This window comes from Opisthocomus hoazin, chromosome 3, assembly GCF_030867145.1.
Source record: "Opisthocomus hoazin isolate bOpiHoa1 chromosome 3, bOpiHoa1.hap1, whole genome shotgun sequence".
Lineage (NCBI taxonomy): Eukaryota > Metazoa > Chordata > Aves > Opisthocomiformes > Opisthocomidae > Opisthocomus > Opisthocomus hoazin.
In genome coordinates, this window is record NC_134416.1 from 20,916,628 (window position 1) to 20,932,985 (window position 16,358).

At 44.8% G+C, this 16,358-nt stretch overlaps 1 protein-coding gene across 1 annotated transcript; it reads left to right on the forward strand.

Annotated features, from left to right (window-relative positions):
• Positions 1–4,753: 4,753 nt before the first annotated feature.
• Positions 4,754–14,730, forward strand: KCNV1 (potassium voltage-gated channel modifier subfamily V member 1). Its single transcript, XM_075415667.1, has 4 exons — positions 4,754–5,101; positions 5,180–5,692; positions 7,466–7,992; positions 14,049–14,730. The coding sequence occupies exons 2-4, from the start codon at positions 5,211–5,213 to the stop codon at positions 14,558–14,560; spliced, it is 1,521 nt and encodes a 506-aa protein (XP_075271782.1). The 5' UTR covers positions 4,754–5,101; positions 5,180–5,210; the 3' UTR covers positions 14,561–14,730.
• Positions 14,731–16,358: the final 1,628 nt, after the last annotated feature.

Genomic DNA, 16,358 nt, shown 5'->3' on the forward strand with positions numbered 1-16,358 from the left:
AGAAAATAAATAGGGTCTGAAAGTGGGTAGTGTTCAAAGCTACTGAAAACAGATTTCTTAACATAGCCCTGATTCCATACTCTCTTAAACTGTTTCCACACAATGTGGACCAAACTGCGTGTCTTCTTCTGATCTGTCTGTTCTACGCAGCTAGCTCAGTGAAAGTGAGATCTGTCTGGTTTCAGCTGGACCATTTCCACAAGAAAAGCAGAATATCCCTGGAGGGAATAAAGCTATTCTAATAAGCTCTTCTTTCACTTGCCAAAGGAAACAGCAGAGAGTTTCTAGGTTTCATCTTTTCTCACCTGTTGTTGCAAGAGTGAGGTTATGGCAGCTCCCAGACTGTATGAAAGAAGGACAGGCTTCAGGTAACTTGACTGTAAAGGAACCACAACTGCTCCCTAAGAGCACTGCTTCACACTAACCAAAGGGGAAGATTCAGCAGAGGATCTAGCCAGTACCACTGTCACTTTCAGGGAGTGACTCTTGTTCTGTGTCAAGGGATTTGAGTTTATGACACAGATTATGTCCAGTGTTGAGTGCAATGGAGCTCAGGGCTCAGTGGCTTGCACCAGCTCCAAAATTTGCGACAGAAAAATGGTGAAATACTGGAATTGCCAAAATCTATTGATTTTAAACCTTGATATGATGTACTATTCACAAACCTTGGATGCATATAAAAACCTTAAGGATTTGTTGTTGCAAATGATCACTTCTATAAAACTACAGTACGGCAGATGCTGGAGAACTCATGAACGGTGCTGGAAACATGAGCAGGACCCCTTTATTCAGCAGTCACAGCACAAGAACGAAGGCAGATTTAACAGAGCTGTATGGTATCTTTCACACAGTGCACAGTCAAATTGTGAAGAACCTTGCACAAACTGTTATCGACATCAAGAAAAGAAATGAGTTAAAAAAAGGATTTGCAGCATCATGAAAGTTTATTAAACACATTAGGCTCCATGCAACCTCTGGCTTGTCAAGTGCCTGTGCTGCTGGAAATTATGAAGGTGCTCCTGCAGAAAGTTTTCCTTAGATATGTCCAACCTGTCATACTCTTTTCCTAATGTTTTCCCTCTATTCTACCGCATAAGGTCCAGGAGAGCCACTCCAATTTTTGATTCCAAATACAGGCTAATATATGAGATCAAAACTCATTAAAAATTTGGAAATATAGTGTATCAGAAATCCCAGTAACTTACAATCAGCTGACTGTGAAGCACTACTCCTGTGAGAAGACAATCAAGGCTATTTGAAAAGACAAGGACAAATTTTGGGACCTGCACATCCTGGCTTTTTGCTGTACATCACAATATTCCAGCTGGAAAAGGTAACTACACAACTGTCATATAGCATAGCTTTCAATACGAGGAGTACAGAAGATCAGGAAAACATATTATAAAAGAGGTTTTTGTAACAGCTGGCTTTCTGATGAAGCAAATTTTTCAACTCCCACAACAGACATACTGGCTTGCAACTCATATTTCATCATTCCAGCAAAAAATTTCCTGTACTCTCCCATGAAATAATGAAATCTGTTTCTGCAGTCAGTGGTATCATACAAGGAAATACCTGCGGGAGCATTGGTAAAGACAGTAGTTCAGACACGTGTCACTGCCATTCAGCTGTTACAGATATTCCTGACAAGACAAAGCAGTACTGTATAATAACCCCTTCGGTCTGAACCACATCTCTGAACCATGCAGACGTGGTTCTATCCAACGTTACAAACTTCATGCGCCAAACCGCCTTGGAAATGTCCGTGGTTCTCTTCAGCAGCAGCACTTCACTGGCAGAGTGAGTAAGACCAAATGACTGTTGTATCAGTTTTTGCCACTACTCCAGCAGCATAAGAATATGGTTGCCTGAGTGGGTTTGCCAAGCGAATGATAAAATCATGAAAGTTGTTGCTTTGTTTCCTCATGCACAAATGAGCAGGAACAATGAATAGCTGATCGTTTAAGAGTTCCCCAGAAGATGAAAAGTGCAACAGTAGTCCCCATTTCTTGTGTCTCTAGTGGGACAAAAATAAATCCTCTATTTTTGAGCCTTTCTACTCATAAAACATTTTTCTCATTTCCTTGAAGTGTTCCAGCTTTATTTTATTGGTACATATAGGTAATTTTCTTAACAATTTTATAAAAGCTCTTTTTTTAATGAAAATAAAAACTTACAACTAGCAGAGAGCCAGAACTCAGAAGTAAGGTCCTATATCATACCCAGACCTCCTGTCTAAGTGTGGTGATGTGAATTGACATTACAGAAGTTACGGACACCATGGAAGTTCGTCTGTGGTGTCACTTCACTGCAGTGAGAACTGAGCTTGAAGAATGAATATTAAGTGCACAAAACTAACAGAAAGCATAACCTGAACACACGGCTTCCCTAACGCTTTGAAGAAAACACTCCAGTTTGAACAGTTGATAAACAAAAAATTCACTTTGAAGTAGCATAAATATACCTGTATACAGTCCTTATTCCCTCAAGGACATAGGTAAACACAAAACTGAACCTGGTCTGTCAAAGTCTCACACATGTGCTGAAAATGATACATCTGACTATTTCAAGAACAAATGATCTACAGTTTTAATGATGCTGTGAATTAGATACTCGCTTGAACTAGACAAAACCAAAACTTCTAGTCGGGTTCTTAGAAACACCAGTGGATCTGGACTAATAGGGGAAGCACCCATCCCTTGAATCATGGTGATGAGAGGGGAATGTTTTCAGATCTCCCTTCTAATGGAGAAAATATGCCTGAAAAATTCTTTCTGGCTGTTGGAAAGAATGACTCCTGAAAACAGGAGTCTGAAAAGAGGTTGAGTGAGCAGTTTAATGACTGAACAATTAAGGGTCTATCACACTCAGTAAGGCATCTTGCTGTTCTGAGGTACGTCTCATTGACGGTCTTCATGAATCGGTCTTACTGATAGTCTTTATGAATTTTTTAATTATTACTTTTAATTGAGTGCTGGCTTAAGTGCTATCCATCAGAGGGATTGCACTGCCGAATGGCAACCCTGGACTAAAAACGGGCTATGCCTGAAAGCTGGCTGCATAACAGCAGCTGCTGATGGTTTTGATGGAAAATGAATTCACATCTTTGTGATTATTCATGTAAATTATTTTTTCAGTTCAGTTGTTTCAAACAATAAAAAGTAGAATGTCTATGCAAATATTATTTTTCTTTATGACACACTTGGAATACAGAATTATAGAGCTGGAAGGGGTCTCAGGAGGTCACATAACCTTTCCAGCCTACCTCAGGAAAAGGGAACACCACACCTCCGCTATTCCTGTCAGATCCTTGTCCAGTCAGTTGTTTGATGACCAGTGACAGAGACCAGCGTCCCAGATGACCTCCTCCACTGCTTCACCAAAACCTTCCTAATGGCTACCCTAAATGTCCTTCTGTCTTTCAACCCCATTACTTCTACACCTGTCCAATGTGGCCAAGGTGAAGAGAGTACACCTTCCACCTTTGCGAGCAGTCTTACACGTATCTGGAGGCTGTTATAACACCCATTCCCCTCCACCACAGCTATCCCACTCTACCTTTTCTTCTTGGGCCATGACTTCCAAAACTCCCATCCTGGCATTCTCCTCTGGATTCTCTCCAATCGATGAATGCTGCCGCAGAGAACAGTCACCGGGGGCAGATTCCTACACCAGCAAGCGCTGAGTAGAGAGACTGCTGCTGGTGTTCCAGTGCTGCTGTACGGTAAGTGTTCAGCTAATCTTCATGTAAAATATGGAACATTACCCGTATCCAAAAGATGAACCTTTATGAGACCTCTGAAAAATAAGTGTGAGAAAGGTACATAACTGGATGCGTGTATGTGCAGCAAGTGACGGGGGATGAAAAGCTGGCGGCACAGCACGCGATGCTGGTGCTGCGACACACACAGCCCCGTTCTGCGTGCGACGGCAGTTCACCTCCTGGCCGGCCCCACCGCAATGCAGGCAGCCGCCCGCCCTGGCGAGGAGCAAGAGGCGGCAGAAAACGCAAATTCACAAAACTGAGTGTTTTAAATTTGTCGGAAATGACTGTTTCGTGGGAGAAGAGGAAACCTAGTCAGGAGGGTGAACCTAACTTCTCGCACCGTTTAACTGAGGAGCTGCAAAGTCAGCACAGGGAAGTGCCGAAGATGTTCCAGAGCGTTCCGTAAAGCCAGCCGACTGCAGCCGAGTTACAACAGGCCCTTTCACGTGCATCGACTGGCCTCTACAACGAGCGTTTCACTGGAGCGACTGGTGGCCGCGGGAGCCGCGCAAGCGGGGCCACAGTATCTGCTCAGAAACACGCTCGGGTTCACGCGTGTGGGGGGGGGGCGGCTTCGACACCGCGCCGTGAACTCGCTCGGGGCAGTCCGCGGGTCCGCGCTGTCCCCGGAGGAAGCCCCCGGGTGCGGCCGGCGGCCGGCCCCGCGCCGCCCTGTGCCGCACCCCCTCCCCAGCCGCCGCAGGGGTCCGCTGTCCTCCCCCCCGGGCCGGGGTCTGCTCGGCCGCGCTCCCGCCGGCCCGCGACCCGCCGCACACGACCGGCCGCGGGGGCGCGCCGCCGCTGCCCAGAAGTTCGGAGCCGGGCGGGCGGGCGGCGGCTGCCTGCGAGGGGGCGCGGCCGGCAGGTGAGGGGGGGCGGCGGGCGGCTGCCTGCGAGGGGGCGCGGCGGGCGGCGGGCAGGTGAGGGGGGGCGGCTTGGGCATCGGCTCCGGGCGGAGTACGATGGCGGGGCGGGGAGGGAACGGGCAGGGCAGCGGCGCAGCCCCTCGGGAAGCTGTCCGGGCGCCGCGCGGTGGCCCCCGGCTGCCCGGGGAGCCCGCTGGTCCGGGGTTCCGGGTCTGGTCGGGTTCCCCCGGCCGGTTTCCCCACCTTCGACCTGGCGGCCGGAGCGGAGGGGCCGTCGGTGCCGGGCGCTTCCCGACGGGTGCCGGCGCGGGCAGCACGAGGTGCGGGCGGCTCGGGTGCCGTTGTCCCTGCCGTCCCCCCGCAGGCCGGGGCCGCTCAGCACCCCGCCTGACCCCGCCTCGGCCGGAGGCTTCGCCGGGAGGCGGCGGGCACGGCGAGGCGTCCCCGGGACGGCAGCCAAGGCGAAGCGGTACGGTTCTCGGCTGGCCCGCCTCCCCCCCCATTTCGGGGCAGTCTTCTCTGCAGCTTTATTGTGTTTCCCATGCAGGAGAGTGTGGGCTGCTGCTGGCAGCTACAGGATGAAGTCGCCTCCCTGCTGCATGTCGCTTTCTTCCCAAGCATCCCTGGAGGAACGAGGGAGTAGCACATCCCTGGGCTCCCTGGACTCCAGTGTTTTCTCCAGCGAAGAAGAGCAGGGGCCCCTGCTCCAGAAGGTCGTTCCCTCCTTGGACTGGTTCACGATCAACGTAGGAGGCAGCCGCTTCGTGATGTCCCAGCAAACTTTGTCTTGCTACCCTGACACCCGTCTTGGCAAACTGGCCGTAGTGGTCTCTGCTGCCCGGGATGTGGCCTCTGGCCTCCTTGAGCTTTGCGATGATGCCAACCTGGTGGAGAATGAGTATTTCTTTGACCGGAGCTCGCAGGCTTTTCACTACATCCTGAATTACTACCAGACAGGGAGGCTGCATGTGATGGAGCAGCTTTGTGCACTCTCCTTCCTGCAGGAGATCCAGTACTGGGGTTTGGACGAGCTCAGCATCGATTCCTGCTGCAGAGACCGGTGAGTTGCAGGAAGACGTGGCGTGCAGGATTGTGGGCTGGGTGAGCTCGGCATTGACCTGCGTGTGGGGACGCTTAGATGAGAGGTCCAGCAGTGGGGGCAGGTGAGGTAGCAGAACATTGGGAAAAGCATGCTCAAAGCTGGATGAGTTCAGCCCTGAATCCTACTCTAGAGTTGGATACGTGTAGGAAATGGGAGGCGTGTTGGGTGAGGTCACTGCTGACCTTTGCTGAGGGACAGGTTGGCAGTGGGGCCAGGACAGCGAGAGCCTAACAGGAGCAGAATCTGGGTTGTCCTGTACCAGCTTCAGACTGGCCCTAGAAGCTCAAAATGTTTGAAAGGGACAATGCCAGAGATGAAAAAGGTTGTGAAAGGAGAGGTGTCCTTTCAGTCACCCAGTTCAGGGTTATCCTAGTTAGCAGGATTGCATGTGGAGTGAGGCATGGTGCTGGGGGCAGTAGGAGCCTCCCCAGCCCACACTTTTCGTTCTGGAGGATTTCCAGGTCCGAGCTGGAGGAGCAGAAGTGGGGGGGTGGTCACCTGCCAGGCTGAGTCTGGGTGGCATGGCTCCAGGAGGAGCTGGGGTGGGAAGCATCGCAGGTGGAGGTAGCAGCTTACAGGGAGGGGGCAGCAGCAGTGGGAACATGGCTCACTGGAGACAAATTGTATCAGGCAGTTTAGGAACGAGGTGGGTTTCGACTGAACCGCCCCGAGGACGTTTCTGTTAATTCTGTTTGCAGTTAATTTTATTTTTTTGCCGCCATTTTTAGTGTCCCTGGTTTGTTTGTTAGTATTGAAGAAATGAATTATCTGAAGAGTGTAACTGCTACTCATCTAAAGCAAAATTATGAGAAAGAAACAAAGAAGCAATCCCACCCCAAAAGGGCACTAGAGTTATCCTACCCTAGGACAGTCCAGTTCTGCAGCTGAGAGAGATGGATTGTAGTTTTCATCCCTTTCTTCCTTCCCTGGTAGGTGTAACGGAAAGCTCCTACTTCTATGGTGGTGCAAGGAGCTACAGACCTCTTTGGCGTATGCAGGGGTCACTGTGTACCAAATGAAGGCAAAATTGTGTAGTCCCTTTAAGACTTCAGATTTGCAGCAGTCAAGAAATACAGATATGAAAGAAAACAAGATTTTTTGCGTACTTTAGGAATGTTTCTGGTTCATGAAACTGTTCTGTAAATAACTCTCGCTCTAACAAAACACTCAACTATGCATTTACAGTCTGTAAGGTTTACTTGGCACAGATGCTTGTGCACTTTGTTGTGTGAGGACCCATATGTTGAAAGAAAGTAACACAACTTGTCATCTTAGCACATATTGATCAGAACTTTGTCTATGAACCGCATGGCTTTTATTATGCCTTACCTTTTAGTATTGCAGATACACACCAATGTCATAAAAATGCAATATAATTAATGACATTGAGGACAATTTAGAAACAGAGAGTCTGGTTGTGCCAAGGACTGCTTACAAGAATGCATGATAGTTGTGCAGCAGATTCTACTGTAGTCAACACGATCCATATAAATACCATGCTATCAGAATAAAATTACTCTGCACATACAAATTGTCACTGATGTGAAATGGGGGAATAGAAATATCAGGTCAATGCTGCAGGGTCTCAATTAATAAAATCGTCAACCATATGCTTGACATTGGGATTTTCTGAGCTCACGTAAGGTATACTTCAATGCCTCATGTGGTAGAGAATAAGAAAAACATGCGCATATATGTATTAAAAATCTCTTTGGGGGGGTTTCTGGGCAGGTACTTCAGGAGGAAGGAGCTGAGCGAAGCCTTAGACATCAAGAAAGATGCAGAAGAACTGGATGCCCAAGATGAGGAAGAGGACTTTTCTGGCAGCCTCTGTCCCAGTGTCAGACAGAAACTTTGGGAAGTTCTGGAAAAGCCTGGCTCCTCTGCAGCAGCCAGGACTTTCGGCACTTTGTCCATGGCTTTTGTTGTTGTGTCCATTGCCAACATGGCTTTGATTTCGGTAGAGCTAAGCTGGCTGGCACCACCGCTCCTTGATGCCCTAGAGTACATGTGCATTGCATGGTTCACAGTGGAGTTTGTTCTGAGGTTCCTGTGTGCACGGGATCGGTGTCACTTCCTAAGGAGCGTGGCAAACATCATAGACCTCCTCGCTATTTTACCTTTCTACATCACGCTGCTGGTGGAGAGCCTGTGTGGTGGGGAGAGCTCCCAAGAACTGGAGAACGTGGGGCGCATTGTCCAAGTGCTGAGACTGCTCAGAGCCCTGCGGATGCTGAAGCTGGGAAGACATTCAACAGGTACTTTGAGCCGTGGCAGTGGTGCTTCTCATTTTTGCTGCCTACAACAGTTGTTCCTGGCCACAGTCCCCCATTTTGTGTGCATTTCTGCCTAACCTTTTTACCCAATCTAGTGTTAGCAGGAATGGCTTGTGAAAATCTTACTTTTGGACATTGATAATTTAGTGGTAAGGGCCTTCTCCAATAAATTTTAGTTCTTCATAAAGCAAATGTATATTGTTTGCACAGAATATTTACAAAACCAGGCCCCAAAGTTGCAGACTATAAATCATCCGCCAGTCATTCATGATATCATAAATGTACAAACTTACGTTTGAGTTGATTTGGTAAGGAATGAAGTAAGAGAAGAAGCAGAAATCATTGACTCACGCTTTCTGTATTATCTAAAGCCCATTAATGGTGACTTATAATTACCTGTCACAATTTCTTTTGTTAAGAAATATATAAAAAGAAATATATCATGACTTTGTCTACATCATAGATCCTGAAAACAAGAGGGTAAAGAATGTTGCAAAAAAACTGTTAAAGCCAGTTTGTACCAGGCAATGGGTTGAGGGGCTCTCTGGCCCTGCTGAGCCCCTGGGTATCTGTGTGATCTGTGGAGCACAGCTGGGGGCTGTCTACTGAATGGACCTAAGTGCAGCTCAGAGCAGCAGTGTCAGGTTCAGTTAGCAGTCACCCATCGGTGTGGCCCCTTCATGTCCAAGCACTTCTGACAGGTCAGCAGACAGATGGATGAACAACAAGCAGGGCTAGGGTGAAAGGTGAAATGCATTTCTGAGAATATTTTTGTTCACTCTTTCTGAGTAGTGAAGGGAAGACATAAAAGGTAACATTTTCAGTGGGAATTTACGTGAGGAAGCTGGAAGTGATTGGAAGGTGTTGCACTTCTGCTTGTGTTTACCCCAGTTTTTATTACTACTTCATGACATGTGCATGCCTGGACACATGAAAGAGTGAAGAGCCATGCTTCCACCACACCCTCGCCATGCCATGATGTTGTCCAGTGCTTGGCATTTTCAAAGGGATTTAATTATGTTCCCACTTAAATCAGTGCTGAGTACGGCACTGAATTTGACAGGAGAAATATTCAGCCAACACCTGGCACTTTGAAAACTCAGATCATAATAGTAAATCGTGGTCTCTTCTGCAATCTTAGCATGTTCTGAAGATGATGATTGTCGTTCTTACCTGGCACTCAGCGTACCCTTCCAAGATTTCCTGCCATGGGGCGGGAATGGGTTGATGCTTCTGTTTTTTGGAGATCGATCTCTGCCCTCTTTGTGAACTGGCCCTACTCCAGCAGGCATTACAGTGTGCTCGCAGCAGCAGAATGCCTCGATTTTTCTTCCTACTGAAGGGCGGTGAACCTGCCTGCCCATGCCAGGGAGGAGCTTTAATGCCACTGAGCATAATCATAGTGATTTGGGAAGTATCTTAATCTTACTCGCCTACCCTAGATTATGCCTGTGCTGATACATAACTGTCCCTTAGAAAGCAGTTGAAAGGAAGCTGATAACGATTCAGTCTGTCAATGAGTTTGGTTTGCATCATTGTTATCTTTGCAGGATTTGGTGAGGTTTTTTTGCAAGAAAGGCTGCTGCTCACTTTTGATGGTAGCTGTAATGTGAATGGAGTCCTCTCTAATTGCATTTTGAAACAAAGAAAAAGATTTGAATCTATCAAGGCACTTTTGTGCTGAATAACAAAATAGTGATCCAAAAGTATGTTGATTCTAGTTATAAAGGTTCCCGTTTATTGCATTTTACTGTTACAGAATGAATCCATGAAACTCAAAGGCTCTATTAACTTGAAACCAGATGTTTCAGACACTGGTATAATAGCTGTTAACTTCAGGTATATTAACTTTCAGGGATGGTCTAAACTTTGGTGTCTCTATTCTTAAATTCATTAAAATAATACCACAGTTTATATCACAATATTGAGTGCCATACAAGAGTTTTGTAATTCCATGTGAGGTAGAAGTGAATTGATTTTATCAAAATCAAGTCTCCTAAGCTGGAAGTGAGCTATCATCTTTCTACTAGAACCAAAATACCTGTTTCAAAATTCAAGAAACAACACCATCCAGAGCAGCATTACTGTTGCTGTGCTTGCTGCTTTGGTAATTCAGAGTTACTGCCCTCTTAGGCCCAGAACACTAAATCAAATCTGTATAATTTAAATGCAGAAAGTCACTGCTTTGATCTTCTGTCAGAGGAGATGCTTCTACTGAGACAAAACATAGCCCTAATAAATCAAAATAGAAACATACGCCCACAGATCTGAAGCCCTGTTTCCGACCACTAGAGATATGTAGCAGAATAGAGTTTTGTTAATGTGCTTCTAAATACATCCTTAACCACAGCTGCTAATAGAAGATGAACCCCATGAGTACCATACACAGAGACCATCCTCCTTGCATGTACCTAGGCAGTCCTGAAAAATCTCAGTGTTCAGGGGTGGCACCAAGAACAGTTCTGCTCTCTTGACATGGACCTGGCAGCTGAAAGCTGCCTCCCTACGTCCTCTCTGCCTCGTGCACGCTGAGACCAGGCAAAGCTTCATGGACTCCACCTGCTCTGTGTAGCTAGAAGAGTGCAACATTAGAAGAGATGAGAAAATTCATGGCTGCAGGCAGCGACTCCTCTTTCAGCAGGGAGGGGTGATCACAGTCCCAGGGAGACCGTCTCTGTAGCACTGTGCAGACCCATAGCAAAGCTGGGATCCCAACAGCAGCCTGACTTTGCTGTTGGCAGCAGAAATGAGTTAGGGGAAAACATAACATCAATTTTTTTTTCCACTTTATTTTTTAAAAAAATGAGAGATTAACCTTTCTTGTGGGGAAGGGACAGAAAAAGAAATGGAAGAATCATTTCTGCCCCTTTGAAAGCTGAACCCAGCTCACGTGAGCAACGTGATGCCTAGAAATGCTGGAGCTAGACTGGAGTGAGCGTGTAATTACTTACGCAAAGTGCTATACTTCATCAAGGAGCAACTGAGAAATCAGTAGTGCCTCCACCCAGAAAATATATAGCTAGAAGGTGAGGCCACTCTTTTGAGATACCAGAATTGTGGATTTGAGTGGCTGCAAGAGTAGGTGAGAACTGAGCCTGCGTTTTTCACATTTGCTGATGCTCCTCAGCCGTTGGCTTCTTTCTGGGGCCGTGTTTTGTGTGAAGCCTTGCTGGTCCTCCTCTGGGAAGCACTTACAGATTGACTCCTTGAGGAGAAGTAGAATGTGACCATCTTTCTTCCGATGGCAATAGGCATATGATTGAGAGAAGGCTGTAGCGCATGTCAGGATAGGATGCCTCTGGACACATGAAAAAGCAAAACTTCAGCACTTTTACTGCCAAAAATTTAGGATGATTTAAACAGTGTATGTAAACTGAAACTCCCAAACATCAGCTTGTATAGCCAAGTCCCTTTGGGCAACGAAGAGATAGAATTGACCTGCATGGCAGAATCGCCTCCCCTTCTGCTGCTGTCCCCAGGGCTTGGGCTGCTCGCCTGCCCCACACCAGCTCTGGTACAGCTCCTTCGCACCTTCCAGCACGAGTAACCAAGCTGTTGCAGCTCCTGGCAAGGAGTTCTTGCGGGAAGTCATAAGACTTGCTGAGGTGTCTCTGCTGGAACAGCCCTTGCTTGGCTGTGTGCTAGGGCTCACAGACATTTAAAAAAGTTACAATATGATATAGAAGAAGATATTACTCTTTTGCAAACCCCGACTGATTCCACTTCGAATGAACTGCAGAGTCCAGTAAGTTGTCTGATTCATAGATTCATCTAAAAATGTCTTCTGACTTCATCTGAAGACATCAAGACATGGAGAACCATCATTTCACTGATCTTTCTGGTGATTACGTACCCTCACCAATTTAATTTGAGGTTTTTCCGTTTTCATTTCAAGGTCCAGACACTGTTGTAGTTTCTGGGGTTTGTTTTTTTTTTTTATTGCTTTGACTTTAACAAATTAAAGGGTTCTATAGTTGTTATTTTCCTTTGTGATAACAAAGATAACTCTTCAATAACTGTTTTTTCTTTTTGATAACTGAGGCAACTAGAGCTCTGTTTTTCCAGACACTGAATCATTTCTGTTACACTCTTCAGCACCTTCTGCAGTTTTTCAGTACCTTTGTTTTAGATGTGGATAATGGAACTAAAAAAAAATGCAGATGTCTAGGTGTCATCAGTGTGATACAAAGAGTCAGCAGTCACTGCCCTGTTCCTGCTTGTTTTGACCTGGTTTATGAAAAGTTGCGCTGATTTTCAGCTGTAGTATGCTCAGGATCCATCATAAGGGGCAGACCCTGGCTCTTACAGTACTTATTTATGCTTTGAAAAGAAGTGCTACATGGGTAAATTTAAATCAGAGTACCTTCTTCCTAGGTCACCCGAAAGGACTTATTTTTCTGCTTTGTTCAGTAGGAAGTTTTACAGGGCAGTTGATGACAGTAAACTCCTTGGATGATGAGAGTTTGATCTGGATCCTTGCAATTGTCTCATACAGCTTTTACATTGCTCATCTTAGTGCATTTTCAAAATGTGGAGGCAGAGAAAAGATTACACTGGTATATCACATTCCCCTTGTGTTTCAGATTTAAACTATATCATTGTAATAAACATTCTAACCAACGGATCATAGTTATAGTAATATAAAACCTGGATATGGGCAAGTCCTTAACTGGAGTTCGTAGAAGAAAACACTGAAAAAGGAAACACTCCATACAAACTCTAGTGTATACTTCCACTGTTTGCTCTACATAAACAAAAACTTTAAAACCCACTAGAGCTGAAGGGGAAAAGAAAGAGCCAAAAGCAAGAAGAAATTTCAACATCTTGTGGATTGAGATTGAGGACAGAAAAGCAAATCGAATTGCTTATTACCCTAATGAGCATATGAAGTCTGCAAGCAGAGGCAGAGCTCCAGTAAGCTATTTTGCAAAACACTGGTTTAAACAGAAGTGTACCCCATGAAGGGTGATTCATAAGCATTGTGGTTTTCTCATTTGTTAAAGAAAACATAGTACGTTTTTAAAGTACAGTATTAAAAAACAATGCAAAATCACTTGTGATTCAAAAGATAATTTCAGTCTCCCATGTGTCTCAGCTGAGTTGATGCTCTGTTATATTCCTTCTTTGTTTGTATGTGCAACATTTATCCAGTGTACTATTACTGGATTTGCTTTCCTGCTTGCTTTGTTGGGCAGTCTAGCCTTGAGGCAGCAGCTCTAAAAGGAGCATGGAGGGTTATGGAGAGCGATCAGCTGTACACGCACTCCCAGTGCAGCTCACAAATGGTGGGAGTGATGCAGTACGTTGGTGAATTAACAGGAAAATATCGTGTTTGCATTGGGAGGCTTTGCTGTCTCCAGTTTTTGCACACATGCAGCTGCTGCTGGAATACTGTATTCTGATGTCTACAGACAAAGATATTGATAGGTTTTTTGGGGGGAAAGAGGGGTTGAAGAGAGGCTATGAGAACTATAAAAGGACTGAAAACAGTCCTTAGCAAAGAAAAAGTTACTGAGTGACGGAATTGGGCTCCAAGCACTCACCTGGGAACACAAATTTGGTATCTAAGGGTTGCTTGGTCAAAGAGAAAAATATGACAATGGCTAGAAAGTAGGAGTTTGGCACATTCAGACTGAAAGTAGGGAGCAGGTGTTTTCAGTGTGTTTTTTAATAGTTATTTAGATAACTTATTAAAAATTGTGCTAGATATTCTAGTATAACCAATTACTAAATCAAGATTGGTTAGCTTTTCTAAATCATATGCATATGGAGTTCAAACGATAAGTAAGGAGGCGAATTTCTATGCTCTGTATTAAGGAAATAGAAGTGATGTCAGTGGTTCAGTTTAACATTTTAATCTATTTCTTTAAATCATGTTTTCCCAATAGTGTTGAGAGCAGCCCCCCTTTTTCTTAAGGCGTGTTCACTAGCAGTCAAAGAAAAACATAAGGCGGGCAGCTCTCAAATAAGAGATGTTTTGCAAAGTTACGACGGCAGCGACGTGAAGCAGCTTACTGACAGCGCTTTTTGTCTTTCAGGCTTGCGGTCTCTTGGGATGACTATTGCACAGTGCTACGAGGAGGTTGGCCTTTTGCTGCTTTTCCTCTCTGTAGGAATCTCTATATTTTCCACTGTGGAGTACTTTGTTGAGCAAGGCATGCCCGGCACGACTTTCACAAGCGTACCTGCTGCTTGGTGGTGGGCCACAACTTCCATGACCACTGTTGGTTACGGTGACATCAGACCAGACACTACCATCGGTAAGGTAGTGGCGTTTATGTGTATCCTATCAGGAATACTGGTTTTGGCGTTGCCAATAGCGATAATAAATGACCGTTTTTCTGCTTGTTACTTTACACTGAAGATAAAAGAAGCTGCTCTTCGACAGCGTGAAGCTTTAAAGAAACTCACAAAGAACTCATCCAGTGATTCTAATATCAATGTTAATTTGCGAGACATATATGCACGCAGTGTCATGGATATGTTACGGTTAAAAAGCAGAGAGAGAGCAAGCACAAGGAGCAGTGGAGCAGATGAGTTTTGGTTTTGACTTTTAAGTTATTTAGCCTTGTATAGCAAATAGACCACTTCAAAAATGTAGTATCAAGCATCTCTTTTTTTTTTTTTTTTTTTATTATTCGCCACATAGTGTATTTGCTTTTCCAACTGGAGTTTTACTTACTTGGACAGACTGAGATAACCATTGTGTACAAAATGAAGAATTCATAATATCGAGTCTCTCAAGGAGCTCTGAAACCTGCTTTCGGAACTGGATCGTGGTGGGCGAGGCGGGAGATAGTGGGTCCGTCAAAGTAAAACAGTGATGCAAACACTTGTCCATGAATCTTATGTCCTTGCTAATGTCTAATAATAAAGTTGTAGCAAAAATTGCCATGGTGTTTTGAATTTTAAAAACCTGTAAGATTTGTATTTGGATTGGAAGAACAAAAGTCAAAGACATTAAGAAAAACTGAAAAAGGAAGTCTCAGAGAGTGAAATGTTGAATAAATTTATGATGATATTCCTATAAAGAGCTTCATCTTGACCCCCTTTCTCATACTCATCTTCTACTCCATTTTCATGAAAAAGAGGTTACTAGACCCTGGGGGGAGAATTTCCTCATTTGAAGAGAAGAAAATGTCTACCAGATACATGGTGGGTACCAGGAGACAGGTGAAAGTATTAAGCAGATGCAAGATCTACAGCAAAGTAGAAAATAGTCATGAAATAGGTGCCATAATGTAGAGCATCCTCTGCAGTTCCTCTTTGCTGCAGACCTGCCTTTGCAGCATAGAAGTTGTTTACAAACTTAGTTTGAACCATGCCTTCCCTGTGTGTTTTGATTCCCCTGGCTTACTTGTGTAGCTAAGCAGTTTTTGTGCTCAAGTCACCAGTGGATATCAGAAGAAACAGAAAGGGTAAAAGGTAACAAGCTACTTATTTCCCTGTCTCCCGTTAACATCGGTAGGTATTCCAAGTGGACCAGATTTTTTAAAAAATAATAATCTTCACTGACCCATTATTAGAAAAATCCCTCATCAAAATCTTTTGTTCCAACGGAAAAATGAGCACTTGTTCGGATCATAGAATCACAGAATGGTTTGGGTTGGAAGGGACCTTATATATCATCTAGTTCCAAGCTCTCTGCCATGGGCAGGGACGCCAGGCTGGATGCTTAGTCTAATGCAGTAGTCAAAGTACAAAACTGAAATAATGGAAGGTATTTTCAGTCAAGTTTCCCACCACTTACCTCTCCAGTGGCCCAATATCATTCTTAGCAAATAAAGATTTTCTTTAATGTCATTTTGTTGTCTTAGACTATTGCATTTCCACAGTATGCCTATAACTTTTTTTGGGGACAATGTAAATACAATCATTATTTACATTTGACATGAATTCAACATACTCACTGAAAAGAAACATTTGTTAGCTGTGGATTATTTGATTTTATAAGGTATTTTTGTATATAGAAGGTTTAAACTGCCTTTGAGGATGTATGAATGGGTGAAATAACCTGCTTTTAATAAACATTGAATAATACTTGTTTTGAAACAAGTGTGTTTTCCTCCCATTCCCTATAAATGGTGGTGTAAACATAATACAGCAAGCAAAAGTTTCAGAGGCTCCAACCTTGGTGCAAACAGAGTAGCATTTCAGCATGAAACTTCTTCCGATCTGTCAGCTGGCCTCAGTCAGCATTTGGATTTGGGACCGGTGCTGCACATGCAGCTGTCACCAGGGTCAGAAGGAGGCCAAGGGAAAACAGTGGAGACCAAACAAGTGTGTCTTGCTCTACCAGAAATGGTCTAGGTGTGAAAATTTTTAGGTCAGCCTCGTGGTCTGTGTTA